We start from the raw sequence: 21,114 nt of genomic DNA, 5'->3' as shown, positions 1-21,114 counted from the left end.
TGAGAGGAGATCTTTTTGAAGTATATGAAATATACAACAGATACTATGACAGCATCCCTCTTGAAGAGATAATAACATTCAAGAATAATAACTTGAGAGGTCACGAGTTTAAGCTAACCGAAAAACGTTTCAGAAGAGATGTTGGTAGATGGCCATTCAGCAGCCGCATTGTCTCCAAGTGGAACGCTCTACCGTCAGACACTGTCAACTCAGATTCAGTCAATGCATTTTAGAACAAGATTGACAATCATTACAGTGAAAAAGTATTTGATTATTTAAATTTTTGTAGATAGAGGCACAAGCTTGTTTTCGCATTATATTGTTATTATTATTATTATAATGAATTAAGTTTTACATTTAGTTAGGAACACATCTGAACAATGAAAAAAAATAACAGCTTTTTTAGAATAAATGGGCTAGTTTAGGTATGTTTAATTTACAACAAGACTTTCACTTTCAGTGTTGTGAAAGGCAATGACAAATAAAGTTAGTTGGAGTAAGTATATCAGCTAGGCAAAACTATGTATGTTGAGTGAAGCTTCGAACAGATTGGGTAGAAGGACCAGAGTACACAGCTATGTTGATCTCAAGCAGATTATTCAATTCAAATTGTATATCGTTTTTATTTTTATATTATTTATATTCATCATTTTATGTAAAGATAAACAAATTATTTCTTTTTTATAGAAAAATGATGTTCATTTTATTTCATATAAATATGTACTTATAAGTATTTATATATAATGAATATTCAGAGATTTGGTATTTATATTTGTTTTATATTATTTTTGTTTCAGCTACCCTTGGTGCACTTGCTCTGGGTGCAGCAGTCGGATGGTCATCACCTGCAAGTCTGCAATTGGCTGAACCTCCATTAAATTTCTCTTCAAGTGAAATATCGCTTATTGGCTCAATTATCAATATAGGCGCCGTGATTGGCGCGGTTGGGGGTGGATTTGTCATCAACAAAATAGGAAGAAAGGCAACCGTCATTTACGTGTCCCCAATTTTTGCCCTTGGATTCTTATTAGTTGGCTTTGGGAACAATGTTCCAATGATAATCGGTGGTCGTTTACTCTGCGGGCTAGGAGGTGGCACTACTAGTGTGGCAGCGCCTGTTTATATCGGTGAAATCGCGACACCTAACCGAAGGGGACTCTTAGGCTCCAGTTTCCAGCTAATGTTTGTAACTGGTATACTTCTTGGATATTTTGTTGGTGCCTTTGCACCATGGTGGTGGCTGTCAATACTTTCTGGATTTATCCCCTTAATTTTTATGATAGCCATGATTCTCGTACCGGAAAGTCCCGTCTATTTACTTTCTAAAAAAGATGAAAACGGGGCGAAAAAAGCTTTAAAGTGGTTACGTGGGACAAGCTACTGCATTGCTGCTGAATTTGAAGAAATAAGGCACTCTGTGGCAGAGCAAAATACGAGATCTGTCACATTCCGTGAATTATTTACGCCTTCCATTTTGAAACCCTTTCTAATTTGTGTTTCCCTTATGTTTTTTCAGCAGTTTAGTGGTATTAACGCAACAATTTTTAATTTAAGCATAATATTTGACGCTTCTGGAGGCAACATGGACAGTAACACTCAATCTTGTATTGTAGGTGTCATTCAAGTTGCGGCCACCATCATTTCATCTGTTTTATCGGATCGTGCTGGCCGTAAAATTTTACTTCTATCCAGTGCTTTTGTCATGGCAGCTTGTCTAATAGTTCTTGGCGTATTCTTTTATTTCCAAGAGAACGACACCACCCTAGCCGCCAGTATTGGATGGCTACCTCTAGTTTCTCTCATGATTTATGTAACATTCTTTTCATTTGGTTTTGGCCCAATTCCATGGGCTTTAATGGGTGAATTGTTGCCAGGAAATGTTAAGGGCCTGGCAAGTTCTCTTGTGTCTGGTGTAAGTTGGACTTCAGCTTTTATTACAACTTTTGTTTTTGATATTTTAGTCTCCGCTATTCAGATGTACGGTGCGTTTTGGCTATTTGCCAGTTTTAGTGTTGTAGCAGGATTCTTTGTACTTTTCTTTGTGCCGGAAACGAAGGGAAAGTCTTTAAACGAAATTCAACGGTTATTTGTTTGAAAGCAAGGGCATACTTACAACTTAGCTATACGGGTAAAAAATAAATAAAGATTGAACTTAGAGTAAAGAATTTAAATTAAATTTAATCTAGCCAAAGACTATCCTACGTTGCATTGTGGTTTGACAGGAGCTCTTTGTCAGTTTTGTCACTGAAAATTTTGTTTTCGAGTTATGCCAACATTTTTGTGAATATATGGAAACTTCCACAATATGATCTTTAAATGAGAACGATTCATCAACAATAATACCAAGGTATTGAACACTTGAAGTCCTCCATATCTTAAGGCCCACAGCTTCAACTGAAGATATCCATAAATAACGATTACCAGACCACCCAAAAACTACAAAATTTGATTATTAGCAATTAAGAGCAATCTTATTGCACCTCATCCATATATATATCTTCTGAATAGTGTCAGACAGTGCAGTAACCAGCAAATCAGTCATTTTCGTATACACAATTGGAGCTGTGTTATCAGCAAACATCAAAATATTGCTCGAGCAAAAGACCAACACTGCCATTAATTGGCCAAAAACTGAGCAAAAAAAGCAGTGACTGAATGATTAAAAATGTAAAAACAATTTTAAAGGTTAGAATTAACTTGTAAAAAGCTACTTGTACAATTTCACAAGTTAATTGTCACTTTTCCAAGTTAGAATTATAAAAACACTTTTGATCTCAGGTTTTGTAACGCCCATATACGGTTAATGTCCCTGGTCCAAGTTGGAATTGTTTGTAGTTCTGTTTATTCGCCAAGGCACTTTGCTCTGGGTTGGTTTTGGTGAAGAGTCAGTAATGGGTGCTTGATTGATATTTTAATTTTTAACGTGTGATTACGTGTATTTATTTTCACATTTTTTTTATTTTGTCTCTTTTTGTTTGCGTGTATTTATTTTTGCCTTTTTTCTTTTGTCTCTTTTTTTCTTTCTCTTTTGTCTCTTTTTTTTCTTTCTCTTTTGTCTCTTTTTGTTTACGTGTATTTATTTTTGCCTTTTTTTCTTTTGCCTCTTTTTTTTCTCCCTGCATTCACTGTCATCGAGCCTTGCAGGGGGGTAGTTGATCTTTGATGATGAGTGTCTTGTTGTATTAATAAAATCTTGTCTTCTCTATCTTATCTTAAGATTCTTAAGAATATAACACTAACATCTTGTTACAAAGAGGCATTGAAAAGAAATGTATAAATCACTGAATAAAAAAAAATGTGAGCTATGCATTAATATGTTTATTATTAAACATTTTTGCGATTAAACACTTCAAATTATTAGTTAATTGAATTACCTTTAAAAAAAATTTTCTGTAAAGACCAATTATCCTATTTTGTTATGTTTATCCCTTTAGTGTTTCAACTTTTTTTAAATATCAAAATAATCCTTATTTTCTTCTGATTATCATTTTTATTACCTAATTTTTATCATGTAAAGCACAAATACTAAATTCAGTTTTTGCTTCAGACACCCAGGAGAAAAAACCCAATAAGACGCGTCACATCCAAATATTACTATTATTTGAAAAATCCACTGGTTACTTCATGAATGACCCCCGCTCCCCTCCCCTGTTGAGCGTTAGACTTGTTGTGTAATCAGGAAAAGCAATGCCAAATTACCGAATTACTTTCCGCTATGTCTTTACACTATTCGGCGTGGCAACAAGGGTGAAACTTGAAGTATGAATGAAAATCTTCATAACTTTGTAACAGGCAGCAGAATAATCTAGGAAAATCCGGGTTTTTAGGTATGAAAACTGGGTAGACTTATGATGGAGCTAGAGGAAAAAATTGTTTTCGTTTTGATGTTCACATGGAGCTTTAAAACGCTACAGAAATCACAAAACAGATAATGTTGAATTTTCTGCAAAATCTTTGGCCAAATAGCCAAAACTTTAACCAAATACATCCAAATAGCCAGTCATAGAAATTCTACGACAGCCAATCAATTGAAACTATTTAAAAACTGTATATAAAATCCATTGATTCCCGAAATTTCCTCCCCATCCCCAATCTCAAATTTCGCCTACTGTCTTTCTCCATAAGCTGTTTTTCTTTCACCCTAAAAATTTATTAGGCAAGAAGTAACCTACCAATTACGTGCTAGCAATTATGAACTGAAAAAATCTTTTTTTTTCTCGACGATATAATTCGTCATTAAAGTTCTTACTTATTATGAATTTTGGAAGAAAGATTTATCTCTTAGAGATATGCAGGGTTGTCGCCCGGTAAAAAAATTACTAGAGTTTAGTATTTTTTGTGATTTTCTTCAATAATCTAGTGATTTATGTTTTGATTTAGTGACTTTTATCGTTTAGGCAATATAAAATATTACTATAAATAGTGATAAATAACTAGGGTTGGGAACCCGGGAAATAGGTAGAGAGATTACAGTTTATTTACAAGTCCAATTTTAATTTGTGCAAGGGTGGTGGTTTATAGGAGACAAGGTTACATACGATTATTCAGATCTAAGGTAGATCTTATGGTACCTATGACTTCTACGGGATCTTATGGAATTTCATGCAAATTCTGGAGTAGGGGTGTTTCTGCTAGTCGGGTCATCCTCAATTGCATGTTTGGATACGTTATATTATCTGGGACTACCTTTTGCTGCGTCTATAAAGAATACGAGAATTCTTATTATTCAAGCTATTAAGGAAAAACTTCGAAAGACTTATGGTATGCTGCCAAAATAAAATGGTAGTTTGACAAGAATTGCCTAGGGAGGATCTATAATACATTTTTTGCGCCCCATACATTTTTTATCACGCCGGTTTGGAAGATTTTTGACAAGACTGAACGCCTTATAATCCGTAAACAGTTCTTTAGGTATTGTACCGTTTTTTCTTGGCCTTCCCTTATGGATCAGGAATTGTTAAGAAATATAGAGTTTTTGAAATTACGTTGAAAATGGAAGAGCTTGCACTAAGGTTTGAAAAGCGTAAAGATTGTATTGTTGATTTTCCTCTTATATGCATAAGATAGTATTTTAATTCATCAGATGTGTTTTCATTGCATTTTTTTATCCCATGTTGTATTTTGTTGTACAGAGTTTTTGATATTACGTTGAAAATGGAACAACTTGCGTTAATGTTTGAAAAGCGTAGAGAGTGCATCGTTTTCCTCTTAATTGGATAAGATAGTATTGTATTGTTATTATTATAGTATTGTTATTCATCAAAGGTGTTTTCATTGCATCTTTTTTATCCTATATTGTATTTTGTTAGTGTGTGGGTATTTTTCCCCTTTTCCTTTCTTTACTCCTCTATCGGCATTTTATGCCTGTAAAGAGGGTATAAATAAATTATTATTATTATATGATACCCTTTCTGCTACACTTACGGTACAGATCAAGGTTGTCATAAGCTAAAATATACTATATTTAATAAGACAAGATACGATTTTATTCATTATCAATGCACATACAATAATACACTGTGCTTGTTCCCCTGAAGGCTTCTTGGCCTATAAATTAGGGGAGTATATCACAAACTCAGAGAACAATAGCCAATTACTTACTGAGATAAAAAAAAAAGAAAAAAAACAGTGCAAGCAAAACAACAACAAAAAAACAAAATCTAACATCAATAAAGCATAACTTAACTCATTTCTCTGTATATTATTCTCAAATCAAAAAGGTGATCTTCATACCCTTCTACGATCTACTGGTCACAATCAGATTATACAGAAAAAAAGAAAAACGAAAAACAGAAACGAAAAACAATTAAATGAAAAACTATTGCAAACCATTCAAAACACAAAAATAAGCTACGAGAAAGGCTGTGCATAAGGCAAAACAAAAAAAAACAAAAAAAATAACGCTTGTACGCACAGTTACAGAAAGAAGAGCAAAAAGGAGAAGAAAAGAAAATATAAATAAATTCAAATTATAAAGTTTATTCAGGAAAAATCTAAAAATTGTTCAGGCAAAAGTAACGAAAATTAATCACATGAAAACAAATTTTTTTTTACTAGTCTTTTGAAGGTGCCAAGCGAGTGGCATTCTCGAGCCGAATCAAGAAGGGTGTTCCATGTCAAATGACGCGCAACAAGAGGATTAAAATCGGATCTTATTGTTGGTGCATGGGGAATTTACAAAGAGGCATTGGAAAGAATATAAAGTTTTTTAATATCAAGTAACGGTTTAGTTGCCGAACGATTTACATCCTGGATAAGATTTATAGCCTTATCGTAAGTATTCGAAAGCAGTTTGAGAAAAGAAGGGAAAGTAGACATCCATATGACTGGACAATAGGAAACATAAGAATGAATTCAGCTAAGAAATAGGATTCTTTGAATTGGTCCTGGAAAAATATGTTTTAGTTTTCTTAGAATACCGATGTTTCTGGATACCTTCATTTTAATCAAATCAATATGGTGTTTAAAAGATAAATTTTCATCTAGAAGGATACCTAGGAAACGGACATGGCCATCCTTTGGTCTACTAATGAAGCCTTTGGATATATGAATTTATGATAATTGAGGACAAGCCTGAGATATACGATAAAAAACTAAAAAACTAGTTTTAGAAACATTTAATGCAAGAGAGTTAGCTTCAAACCAAATTGAAACTCTCTCGAAGAGGTCCACTAACTTTGTACGAACCTCATCCTCTGTTCTCCCAGAAGTAATAAGGATGGTATAATCAGAAAAGTTTGCAACAGAATTTAGGGTATGCAAAATATAGTTATGGGTACGGGAGACTGTTGGATGACATAGACGACAGCAATAAAGAGGATTTTTATTTCTAACTGCAAAAACTAGGGCATTTACATAAATTAAAACCAGTACCGGCCCTAAAACTGCCCATTGAGGGACCCCCTGGTCAATACTTGATGGTGAGCGAAAAAGCAGATCAACACAAACTATTCTACCAGACATGAAAGACTTGAACCAATAAAACGCACTACCTCTTACGCCAAAATGAGAAAGTTTAAATGGAAGAACAATCTGGGTTAAAAAATCAAAGGCTTTACGAACATCCAGAAACAAAGCAGCAGGAATCAAAAGGGAGTCTAGGGCAGGGTGAAGATAATTCAGTAAAACTGCACAAGCATGCTCAGTTGAATGATTTGCTCAAAAATCAAATTGAAAATCGTGAAAAAAAATCTTTAGAAGCAAGAAAATTATTAAGACGAGAAAGTATCACCTTCTCAAATATTTTCCTAAACACAGACAACAAAGAAATTGGTCGATAGTTGGCTGGATCGTTTCGTGTACCCCCCCCCCCCCGCCCTTATAAGTAGTTATCTAGGTACCATTTTGCTTGGCCCAATAGCAATCTCCATGTTATTTGCTTGGCCTATGTTCCTTCCATGCTATTCTATGTCCCTTCCATTGTTATTCTATGGGACCTCTACACGTGATTAAACACGTTATGAAACTATGTGGTATTTGCTTATGTCCCGTTGGTACCATTCCAAACGAGTGGGGACTCCCTGGCTGCTCCTAAATATGGCAAAAAAAAATAACAGTATGAACGGAGATTCCCCGCAAAAATTTGTTTCAACTCCAAGTTTTTCAACCAGACTGGTTATTAGGAAAGGTTTTTTAGGGAAAGCTGTCAATCACCCACGTGTTATCTACAGTTCCATTTTTGAAGTCTGTGGAAACAGTTTGAAGTGTTCGGTGAGATTACGTTCCTTGGCGTTTGATAGACATTTGCAAAAAAGGGGTAATTAGTGATTGGATAATTTTTTAACGTGAAATCTCTGAATAAAACAGTTTTGGAGCATGTACTTGACGATGGATACAAGTGTTAAGGTGATTTGCAATTACGAGCAAGGATCCCCCCACTGGTTCCTGGCAGTAGGCTACGCATATCAAATTGCTGTACTGTGGGTTAGGTAACATGATTAAACACGCTTTTACAATCGGAATTCATTGATTGACATTTGCAAAAAAGGGGTAATTAGTGATTGGATAATTTTTTAACGTGAAGGGTCAATTTTGGAGGGAAAACCAAAAATACTCAGAATCGAAAATAAATGGGATCTGCCTCAAGGAGAAGGCTCAGAGGCCCTTCGTTCCTCCATTTCTGAGGGCAGGGGGGGCAATTTTGGAAGGAAAACCAAAAATGCTCAGAATCGAAAATAAACGGGATCTGCCTCAAGGGGAAGACTCAGAGGCCCTTTGTTCCCCCATTTTTGAGGGCAGGGGAGGGGGGGGGTCAATTTTGGAGGGAAAACCAACAAATACACATAATCCAAAATAAATGGGTTCTGCCTCAAGGGGAAGGCTATGAGGCCAGTGGTTCCCCATTTTGTGAGGGAAGGGGTGGGGGAGGAGTCAATTATGGAGGGAAAACCAAAAATACTCAGAATCGAAAATAAATGGGATCTACCTCAAGGGCAAGGCCCAGCGGCCCCTCCTTCCGCCATTTCTGCGGGCAGGGGTGGGGGGAGGTCAATTTTGGAAGGAAAGCCAAAAATGAGCAGACTCGAAAGGGACCGGAATCTGCATCAACGGCAAGGATCAGAGTCCTTTCCGCATCTATCATAAACAGTTAACAAGAAATTTTCGAAAATTATTTTTTTGGGGGGATGGAGTTATGACAGAGTGAATATCAAAAAAGAGTGATACTACTGTTCCAGGGGAAGAACCGATATTGAAAAAAAAACATTACTTATTTTTACATAAATTTTTAACACGGCAGATATGACTATTATTTTTTTGGGGGGTGGGGGGGATGACCGTGGGGTTGTCTTAGACTAGATATAGTGCTGTACTCTGGCATGAATTGCTTTCGAAAACCCGGATTAATTAGTTGAAAATAAATTTTTAACAAGAAATGTCTGAAAAGTTTTTTTTTTGGGGGGGGGGGGGTGAGGGCGATGACAGAGCGGATATCTTAGACTAGTTATATTGCTGTGGTAAGAATTGCTTGTGAAAAACCCGGACGAATTAGTAGAAAATAAAGTTTTAACAAGAAATATCTGAAAAGGATTTTTTTGGGGGGATGGGGGCGATGCCAGAAGTGATATCTTATAATGTATATAGTTCTGTACTTTGGCATGAATTGATTTAGGAAATCCGGAATACTCAGTTTAAAATAAATTTTTAACAAGAAATGTATTAAAAGTTTTTTTTTGGGGGGTGGGGGCGATGACAGAGTGGACGTCTTAGACTAGTTATAGTGCTGTACTCTGGAATGAATTGCTTTTGAAAACCCGGATGAATTAGTTGAAAATAAAGTTTTAACAAGAAATGTCTGAAAAGTATTTTTTTTGGGGGGGGGGGGGTGAGGGCGATGACAGAATGGATGTCTTATACTAGTTATAGTGCTGGGGTACGAATTGCTTGTGAAAAACCCGGATAAATTAGTTGAAAATAAAGTTTTAACAAGAAATGTCTGAAAAGTATTTTTTGGGGGATGGGGCGATGACAGAGTGGATGTCATAGACTAGTGAGAGTGCTGTACTGTGGTACGAATTGCTTGCGAAAAACCCAAATGAATTAGTTGAAAATAAAGTTTTAACAACAAATGTCTGAAAAGTATTTTTTTGGGGGGTGGGGGGCGATGACAGAGTGGATGTCTGAGACTAGTTATAGTGCTGTACTCTGGCATGAATTACTTTCGAAAACCCGGATGAATTAGTTGAAAATAAAGTTTTAACCAGAAATGTCTGAAAAGTATTTTTTTGGGGGTTTGGGGCGACGACAGAGTGGATGTCTTAAACTAGCTATAGTGCTGTACTATGGCATGAATTACTTTCGAAAACCCGGATGAATTAGTTGAAATAAGGTTTTAACAAGAAATGTCTGAAAAGTATTTTTTGGGGGGTGGGGGCAATGACAGAGGGGATATCTTAGACTAGTTATAGTGCTGTACTCTGGCATGAATTGATTGAGAAAAACCCGGATGAATTAGTTGAAAATAAAGTTTTAACAAGAAATGTCTGAAAAGTATTTTTGGGGGGACGGAGCGATGACAGAGTGGATGTCTTAGACTAGTTTCAGTGCTGTACTCTGGCATGAATTGCTTTCGAAAACTCGGATGAATTTGTTGAAAATAAAGTTTTAACAAGAAATGTCTGGAAAGTATTTTTTGGGGGGTGGGGCGAAGACAGAGTGGTTGTCTTACACTAGTTATAGTGCTGTACTCTGGCATGAATTGCTTTCGAAAACCCGGATGAATTAGTTGAAAATAAAGTTTTAACAAGAAATGTCTGAAAAGTTTTTTTTTTCTTAAACACAATTGGCTGAAATAAAAGCGGAACTTTTAAAATCACAGCTCAAGTTCATTAAATATTTCCTTTTTTTTTTTTTTTTTTAAACACGTTGTGCTTTAATAAAATCGGAACTTTTAAAATAAAAACAAATGAAGGTCAGTAAATAATTCCTTTGTTGTTGCTTTTTGTTAAACACGAGCTATTGTAGAAAATAATTTCAAAGTACCAAGTCACATGATAGTTACGCTATTATAGAAAATAGTTTCAAAGTACCAAGTCACATTATAAGTAACAATGGGTTTATTTAAAAAAAAAAATATATATATATACATCATCGATTCCCTGAAGCAATGCTTGTGCGGGAGAACAAGCATTATAGTTACGATTTTATTGAAAAAAAATTAGTAGTAACGATTAACGTGAAATTTACTATTTGGGTGAAATGTAATTAATAATAACTAGTCACCTTAGTGTTAGGCAATTGTAGAATAGAATTTGAAAGTACCATTTCACATTAAATATACGCGTTTATATAAATGACTTGAAGTATAACATGTCATAGTAGAGTTACGCTATTGTAGAAAATAATTTCAAAGTACCAAGTTATATGATAGTTACGCTTTTGTAGAAAATAATTGCAAAAGTACCAAGTCACATGATAGTTACGCTTTTGTAGAAAATAATTTCAAAGTACCAAGTCACATGATAGTTACGCTTTTGTAGAAAATAATTTCAAAGTAACAAGTCACATGATAGTGAAGCTTTTGTAGAAAATAATTTAAAAGTACCAAGTTACCGTATAGTTACGTTATTGTAGAAAATAATTTCAAACTACCAATTCACATGATAGTTACGCTTTTGAAGAAAATAATTGCAAAAGTACCAAGTCACATGATAGTTACGCTTTTTTAGAAAATTATTTCAAAGTACCAAGTCACAATATAGTTACGCTATTTTATAAAATAATTTCAAAGGAAAAAGTCAAATTATAGTTATTATACTGCAGAAAATAATTTCAAATTCGCAAGCCACATGGTATTTACTATTTTTTATAATATACATTCAAAGTAAATTGTATATATTTAGTAACTATAGTGAAGATATATGTGACTTAGGACCCTGTCACAAGATATTGTCTATTAAGAAGAATTGTGTTAATAAATACCCTTAAAAATTTATGTTACTCATTTGTATATAAATAAATAATTGTACCCTTTCACTTGATAGTTACGCTAATATAGAATATAATATCAAAGTACCTTGTCACATTATAGTTATTCGATTGTATAAAATAATTTTAAAGTACAGAATCACATGATAGTTACGCTTTTGTAGAAAATAATTTCAAAGTACCATGTCACATGATAGTTACGCTTTTGTAGAAAATGATTTCAAAGTACCAAGTCACATGATAGTTACGCTATTTTATAAAATAATTTCAAATTACCAAGTCACATGATAGTTACTCTTTTGTAGAAAATAATTTCATACCAACATGTCCCAGGATAGTTACGCTATTGTAGAAAATTATTACAAAGTACCATGTCACATTATAGTTACTATATTGTAGAAAATAATTTCAAAGTACCATGTCACATGATAGTTACACTTTTGTAGAAAATAATTTCAAAGTACCATGTCACATGATAGTTACGATTTTGTAGAAAATAATTTCAAAGTACCAAGTCAAATGATATTACTATATTATAGAAAATAATTTCAAAGTACCAAGTCACCTTATAGTGACGTTACTGTAGAAAATAATTTCAAAGTACCAAGTAACATGATAGTTACACTTTTGTAGAAAATCATTTAAAAGTACAAAGTCACATTATAGTTACTTTATTATAAAAAATAATTTTAAAGTACCATGTCACATGATAGTTACGCTATTGTAGAAAATAAATTAAAAGTACCAAGTCACATGATAGTTACGCTTTTGTAGAAAATAATTTCAAATTACCAAGTCACACGATAGTTACGCTATTATAGAAAATAATTTCAAATTACCAAGTCACATTATAGTTAATCTATTTTAGAAAATAATTTCAAAGTACCAAGTCACATGATAGTTACGCTTTTTTAGAAAATCATTACAAATTACAAACTCACATGATAGTTACGCTCTTATAGAAAATAATTTCAATGTACCATGTCACATGATAGTTACGCTATTACAGAACATAATTTTAAAGTACCAAGTTGCATGATAGTTACGCTATTGAATAAAATAATATCATAATACCATATCAAAGGATAGTTACAATATTGCAGACAATAATTTCAAAGTACCAAGTCACTCGATAGTTACGCTCTTTTAGAAAATAATTTCAAAAAACCCCGTCAAGTGATATTTTAGTTATTATTTAAACTAATTTCAAAGTGCAAAGTCACATAATAGTTACGCTAGTGTAGAAAATAATTTCAAAGTACCAAGTCACATGATAGTTACACTATTGTTGAACACAAGATCACTTTACCATGTCTAATTTTAGTAACGCCTTTGTATAAAACAAGATAATACCATACTTTCACCTTAAAGTTCTGAATTTATATAAAAAAAATTTAAATAGAAATGTAACAATTTATTTACGTCATCAAAGTCAAAGATACTAAAGAACCCAATGACATGATAGTTACGCTATTGCAGAAAATAATTTCAAAGCACCAAGACACATGATAGTTACGCTATTATAGAAAATAATTTCAAAATACCAAGTCACCTGATAGTTACGCTATTGTTGAAAATAATTTCAAAGCACCAAGACACATGATAGTTACTCTTTTTTAGAAAATAATTTCACAGTACCAACTCACATGATATTTTCGCTATTATAGAAAATAATTTCAAAGTACCAAGTCACATGATAGTTACGCTATTATAGAAAATAATTTCAAAGCACCAAGTCACATTATAGTTACAGTATTACAGAAAAAAATTTCAAAGTACCAAGTCAAAAGATAGTTACGCTATTGTAGAAAATAATTACAAAAAGTACCAAGTCACTTGATAGTCACGCTCTTATAGAAAATAATTTCAAAGTACCTACTCACATGATAGTTACGCTATTATATAAAATAATTTCAAAGTCCAAAGTCAAATGATAGTTACGCTATTGTAGAAAATAATTTCAAAGTACCAATTCACATGACAGTTACACTATTATAGAAAATTATTTCAAAGTACCACGTAACATGATATATCTTATCTATAGAAACAATTAACAAAGTATCAAAAACCGGAATATTAAAATCTAATCAGAAAATAAAAAAAAAATACAAGGTGACAGGATATCTACGCTACTGTAGAAAATAATATAATAGTAAAATCTCAAATGATAGTTACGCAACTTTAGAAAATAATTTCAAAGTACCAAGTCACATGATAGTTACGGTATTATAAAAAATAATTTCAAAGTACCAAGTCACATGATAGTTATGCTATTGTAGAAAATAATTTCAAAGTACCAAGTCACATATTGTAGTAAATGATTTCAAAGTACAAAGTCAGAGAACAGTTAAGCTAGTATAGAAAATAATATAAAAGGACAAAGTCACATTATATTTACACTATTGTAGAAAATAATTTCAAAGTACCAAGTCACATGATAGTTACGCTATTGTAGAAAATAATTTCAAAGTACCAAGTCACATGATAGTTACGCTATTCTAGAAAATAATTTCGAAGTACCAAGAAATTTAATTCAGGAAATTATGAAAAAAAAAATTAGACCGGGTTACGTGCGCGCACGTAACCCCGTTAAATTTTTTTTTCATAATTTCCTGAATTAAATTTGTTGGTACTTTGAAATTATTTTCTACAATAGCGTAACTATCATGTGACTTGGTACTTTGAAATTATTTTCTACAATAGCGTAACTACACATGATACAAGTCACAGGATAGGGCGTAACTATCCTGTTGTTACAGGATAATAGCGTAACTATCATGTGACTTGGTACATTGAAATTATTTTCTACAATAGCGTAACTATCATGTGACTTGGTACTTTGAAATTATTTTCTACAATAGCTCGTGTTTAACAAAAAAAAAACAAAAAACAATAGGAATTATTTACTGACCTTCACTTGTTGTGATTTTAAAAGGTCCGCTTTTGTTTCAGCCAATCGTTTTTAAAAAAAAAAAAAATGGAATTATTTACTGACCGTGAGTTGTGATTTTAAGACTTCCGCTTTTATTTCAGCCAATTCTGTTTAACAAAAAAAAAACTTTTCAGACAATTATTTTTAAAACTTTATTTTTAACAAATTCATCTGGGTTTTCGGAATCAATTCATGCCAGATTACAGAACTATAACTAGTCTAAGACATCCACTCTGTCTTCGCTCCACCACCCAATAAATACTTTCAGACCTTTCTTGTTAAAACTTTATTTTCAACTAATTCATCCGGGTTTTTGAAAGCAATTCATGCCAGAGTACAGCACTTTAACTAGTCTAAGACATCCACTCTGTCATCGCTCCATCCCCCAAAAAATACTTTTCAGACATTTCTTGTTAAAACTTTATTTTCAACTAATTCATCTGGGTTTTTCTCAAGCAATTCATGCCAGAGTACAGCACTATAACTAGTCTAAGACATCCCCTCTGTCATTGCCCCCACCCCCCAAAAAAATACTTTTCAGAAATTTCTTGTTAAAACTTTATTTCAACTAATTCATCCGGGTTTTCGAAAGCAATTCATGCCAGAGTACAGCACTATATCTAGTCTAAGAAATCCACTCTGTCATCGCCCCCACCCCCCAAAAAATACTTTTCAGACATTTCTTGTTAAAACTTTATTTCAACTAATTCATCCGAGTTTCCGAAAGCAATTCATGCCAGAGTACAGCACTATAACTAGTCTAAGACATCCACTCTGTCATCGCCCCCACCCCCCAAAAAAAATACTTTTCAGACATTTCTTGTTAAAACTTTATTTTCAACTAATTCATTTGGGTTTTTCACAAGCAATTCGTACCACAGTACAGCACTATCACTAGTCTGAGAAATCCAATCTGTCATCGCTCCATCCCTCAAAAAAAAACTTTTCAGACATTTCTTGTTAAAACTTTTTCTGAGGGGGAAGGAGGGGCCTCTGAGCCTTGCCTTTGAGGCATATCCTGTTTATTTTCGATTCTGAGTATTTTTGGCTTTCCCTCCAAAATTAAACCCCCCCCCCCCCTCTCCTGCCCTCAGAAATGGGGGAACGAAGGGCCTCTGAGCCTTACCCTTGAGGCAGATCCCGTTTATTTTCGATTCTGAGTATTTTTGGTTTTCCCTACCACATTGACCCCCCCCCTCGCCTGCCCTCAGAAATGGGGGAACGAAGGGCCTCTGAGCCTTCCCCTTGAGGCAGATCCCATTTATTTTCGATTCTGAGTATTTTTGTGACCCCCCCCTCCCATGCCCTCAGAAATGGGGGAACGAAGGGCCTCTGAGCCTTCGCCTTGAGGCAGATCCCGTTTAATTTCGATTCTGAGCATTTTTGGTTTTCCCTCCAAAATTTGGACCCCCCCCCCCCTGCCCTCAGAAATGGAGGAACGATGGGCCTCTGAGCCTTCTCCTTGAGGCAGATCCCATTTATTTTCGATTCTGAGTATTTTTGGTTTTCCCTCCAAAATTGACCCTTCACGTTAAAAAATTATCCAATCACTAATTACCCCTTTTTTGCAAATTTCAATCAATAAATTCCGATTGTAAAAGCGTTTTTAATCATGTTACCTAACCCACAGTACAGCAATTTGATATGCGTAGCCTACTACCAGGAACCAGTGGGGGGATCCTTGCTCGTAATTGCGAATCACCTTAACCCTTTTATCCATCGTCAAGTACATGCTCCAAAACTGTTTTATTCAGAGATTTCACGTTAAAAAATTATCCAATCACTAATTACCCCTTTTTAGCAAATGTCTATCAAACGCCAAGGAACGTAATCTCACCGAACACTTCAAACTGTTTCCACAGACTTCAAAAATGGAACTGTGGATAACACATGGGTGATTGACAGCTTTCCCTAAAAAACCTTTCCTAATAACCAGTCTGGTTGAAAAACTTGGAGTTGAAACAAATTTGTGCGGGGAATCCCCGTTCATACTGTTATCTTTTTTTGCCATGTTTAGGAGCAGCCAGGGAATCCCCACTCGTTTGGAATAGTACCAACGGGACATAAGCAAATACCACATAGTTTCATAACGTGTTTAATCACGTGTAGAGGTCCCATAGAATAACAATGGAAGGGACATAGAATAGCATGGAAGGAACATAGGCCAAGCAAATAACATGGAGATTGCTATTGGGCCAAGCAAAATGGTACCTAGATAACTACTCTTATACAGTATGATGACTCGAGCACGCTTGAGACTACTCGGGAAAATACCATGCTGAAAGGAGAGGTTAATAAGTTTCGTTATGGCAGAAATAATGGAAGGAAGTATGAACTTATTTACTTTAATTGGAATATTGTCAGGGCCAGACGACAAAGAATTTTTCAATCCCATAACAATTTTAGTAATTTCTTTCTCCGTCGCTGGTTCCAAAAACATTGACTTCATACAAGGTGGCTCAAGATAAGACCTGAAGTTGGATCTTGAAGGAGAAGAACTAACAGCCGAAGCGGTCCTTTTACCAATTAATTAAAAAAAATCTTTCTGAAGAATAAGTTTTTCGAAGAAAATTAAAGACCATTTTAAACTTAAGCTCAACAGATACAAATATCTGCTAAAATTCAATCTCAAAACGACCAGAAATTACTATTAAAGAATAAATGAAACCCAAAACGAACAGAAATTAAATAAACAATCATAGGAAAAAACATACAACAAGTAATAATATAAATGAATAAATAGATCTTAAAGCGAGTAATGCTTAGATGGAACATGAAAATCAAGCTTAAAACTTAAAAAACAATATTTTGCTATTGAAGTATAAATGAAACTTAAAACGAACAGAAATTAAATAAACAATCAACACAAACAAACATACAATAGATATTAATGTAAATGAATAAATAAATCTTTAAACGACTGAAACATATTGAATATGCAAATCAAGCTTGAAATGAACAAAAAGCACTACAAACAAGAGTTTGGGTATCGCCTCCTTCTCTCACTTTAAAAGTCTAAAACCTACTGCGTCATTGGTGCTTTACTGAAAACAATTTTTATTTTAAACAAATTTTATTACAAATGGTTTTTTTTTGTACTTAATATTGAAAATAAACATTAAAATTATAGTAAAATTTTGAGTTGATGAGCTTTCAGCAATTAATATCATTATACATCAAATATTCAGATTAATTTATTAGTTGTTTTTAAGTTGTTCAAGATGATTGTACTTTCATGATAAACAAGAGTTTGGATACTGCCAGCTTCCTTAACTGTAAATAAAACCAAAAGCCTACTGCGTCATTGGCGCTTCACTGAAAACGAATTATATTAAAAATATTTTCTTTTCCAGTTCTTACAGCATAGAAAAAAAAAATTAAAGTGAAATAAATTATTGAAATGATAGATCTTTCAACAACTAATATCATTATATATTAAATATTCAATTTGTTGTTGTTTATACTTTCCAAGACTGTTCGAGACGCATATAGTTTTCAGTAAAGCGCCAATGACGCAGAAGGTTTTAGACTTTTACAGTGAGAGAAGGAGGCAATACCCAAAATCTTGTTTGTAGTGATTTTTGTTCGTTTTAAGCTTGATTTGCATATTTACATTAATATATATTGTATGTTTGTTTGCGTTGATTGTTGATTTAATTTTTGTTTGTTTTGAGTTTCATTTATGCTTCAATAGCAAAATATTTTTTTTCGTTTTAAGCTTGATTTTCATATTCCATCTAAGTATTACTCGCTTTAAAATCTATTTATTCATTTATATTATTACTTGTTGTATGTTTTTTCCTATGATTGTTTATTTAATTTCTGTTCATTTTGGGATTTATTTATTCTTTAATAGATATTTCTGGTCGTTTTGAGTTTGACTTTTAGCAGGTATTTCTATCTGCTGAGCTTAAGTTTAAAATGGCCTTTACTTTTCTTTGAAAAACTTATTTTTCGGAAAGTTTTTTTAATTAATTTTTGTTCGTTATTGATTGCAAAAAATTTCAAGTTTTAATAATTCTTTATTTCAAAATCAAACTTAAAAAAAATAAATCAAATCCTCATCAAAGTAAAACAAACTGGTATCAAAGCAACAATATCAAAGTGAAAAAAGTTTGCCCCCTTTAAAATGAGCCCCCTTTGAAGTTTATACGACGACCCCTTCTATATGAAATGCGTCTGTGACAAAAAATAAATGGAGTGTGGGGGGAGGCCAGCTGCCCACCGATCACTTTTTACTCTTATATGAATTACAACTTTCAAACTTCCAATCAAATGAGCCCTCTATGAATTTTATACGAGTATCCCTTCCATAACAACCATATATGCCACCAGGGCATAACTTTTAACGCCTACCCTTGGGTCCTGGGGAACTTTGTCAACACCGGAATTTTTGTTATATAGTCTTTGAACTATAAGATGGGTTTGAGAAAAAAAAGGTGTGGAGGGGGGGCTAGGTGCCCTCCGATCTTTTATAACGCCTAAAAAGTGAACTCGGACTGTCAATTTCCAGTCAAAAGGGCCCTCTTTGATGTTTATGTAAACATCGCTTTCATAATAACCACGTAAGTCAACAGGGCATAAATTGTATTACCCGCCCCCAGGCCCTGGGGGGGAGTAGTATCGACACCGGAATTTTTGTTATATGATCTTTGAACTATTTTTAACAAAATAGCTATCTCAAAATTTTTACCGGATGCATTTGGAAAAAAGGGCGTGGGGGGCTGGTTACCCTCCAATATCTTTTGACGCTTAAAAAATGAATTAGAACTTTCAATTTCCAATCAAATGAGCCCTATCTGAAGTTTATAAAAGCATTTCTTCCATAAGAACCATATATGCCCCCGGGGCATAACTTATAACCCTTGCCCTGAAGACCTTGGAGGGGAGAGTCATGCTCAAAGATATAATTTCCAGAACTTTCAACTAATTTGAACAAAATTGCTATCTCGAAATTTTTATTGGATGTGTTTGGGGAAAAAGTGGGCATGGAAGGGGTGTTAGTTGCCTTCCAATCAGTTTCAACTATTAAAAAGGGCACTAGCCATTTAAATTTCCAATCGAATGAGCCCTTTTTAAAGGTTCTCCGACAACACTTTCTATAAAAAGCTTATAAGCCCCCAGGGCATAAATTATAGCCCTTGCCCTGAGGGCTCTGGGGGGGGGCCGTCATCTTCAAAGACCTAATTTTTAGAACTTTCAACCATTTTGAACAAAATGGCTATCTCAAAATTTTGATTGGATGTGTCTGGGGAAAAGGTGGGTATGAGAGGGGGGTTAGTTGCCCTCCAATCACTTTTGACTATTAAAAGGACACTAGCCCTTTGAATATCCAATCGAGTGAGCTATTTTTGAAGTTTCTACGACAAAGCTTTCTATAAAAAGCTTATATGCCCCCAGGGCATACTTACGACCCTTGCCCTGAGGGCTGTGGGGGAGTGTTCTCCTGGGAAACATTATTTTTATTTGAAAATTAACTATGTAGAACAAAATGGCTATCTCAAAATTTTGATTGGATGTGTTTGGGGAAATGGTGAGCGTGGAAGGGGTGTTCGTTGCCTTACAATCACTTTTGACCCTTAAAAGGGCACTATAACTATTTTCTCCAATCGAATGAGCCCCTTTTGAAGTTTTTGCGACGACCCCTTCCATATGTAGTACCTCTGGGGAAAAAAAAAACAAATCGCAACGCTATAGCGTTGCCTCTGATATTCGCAAAATATGAAATAAATGCATCTTGATCATTCTGTTCACCTTCGATGATTTTGCCATCGAGATCCAAAAAAGAAGGGACTGATGGAGACTGAAAAGAGGGCCTAAGCACAGAATTTATAACCGGCCAAGTTTTTCGTATATCTTTACCACAATCTAAAAAAAAAATAAAAAAAATGCTGGGACTTGGCCTTTCGACACGCAAAATTGTATATATTCCTATAAATTTTAAATCGCTCAAAGCAAATAGCTTTCATTGAGGGGCTAGCAGACTTAAAAGCCCTCCAAAGATTATTTTTTCTCCTACAACTCCTAAGGAGACCAGGGGTCATCCAAGGATTTAGAGAAAAAGCATTCTTAGACTTACGATTAGGAGGTGAAACAGAAAACTATCAAGAACAGCTTCTTTAATAGACTCATAAAAAGTATCAAATAAATTACCAAAATCAGAATCACTCTCAAAATTTCCCCAAGCAATTTCTGCAAATCTTGTCCTAAGAAGCGTCAATTCCACTTCACCAAATCTAAAAGGCCTCTTACCAGACTCACCAGTCCTCTCAATAGTTAGTTTATCAAAACAGTATCTAGAATCAACAGGGAAATGATCAGAAATGTCACTCACTAAAACATGATTTTGGATCAAGGTAGCCGTACAGAAAATAGTGTCAATCAGAGATGACGCACTCTCTGTTATGCGAGATGGGATACATACAGAGGGTAAAGTACCTGCGGCAAGCATGGACGACTGAAAAACAAAAGATACAGAAGACCTTATATCCATCAAATTTATATTAAAATTTCCCATAATAATTAACTCAGTCGAATGTTTTAGGATGGTATCCAGTAGATCATTAAGGGTGTGGAGAAACAGTGGAAAAGAGCCACTAGGAGATAGATAAATCATACCAACAATTAAATCCTTACCTCCACATTTAATATCTATGAAAAGTGACTCAAAGACACCTTCGATATTTCTGGATAAATTCATTCTAAGAGAATATGGGAGATTATTATAAATAAACAAAGCAACACCACCCTTGGCCATC

General features: G+C 34.2%; 1 protein-coding gene across 1 annotated transcript in view; it reads left to right on the top strand.

The window, feature by feature from the left end:
- Positions 1-5,281, top strand: part of LOC148943850 (facilitated trehalose transporter Tret1-like) — a 40,330-nt gene extending 35,049 nt beyond the window's left edge. The window contains exon 3 of the mRNA XM_089101043.1: positions 798-5,281. Within this exon, the coding sequence (XP_088957169.1) occupies positions 798-2,095 (1,298 nt within the window). The 3' untranslated portion in view covers positions 2,096-5,281. The remainder of the gene's footprint in view (positions 1-797) is intronic.
- The last annotated feature ends 15,833 nt before the right edge of the window (positions 5,282-21,114 follow it).

Source organism: Artemia sp. Qi Xiang Cuo, chromosome 15 (assembly GCF_049724085.1).
Source record: "Artemia sp. Qi Xiang Cuo chromosome 15, ASM4972408v1, whole genome shotgun sequence".
NCBI lineage: Eukaryota > Metazoa > Arthropoda > Branchiopoda > Anostraca > Artemiidae > Artemia > Artemia sp. Qi Xiang Cuo.
Note: the sequence above shows the minus strand (reverse complement) of the source record. Positions and strands in the feature narration are given on the sequence as shown.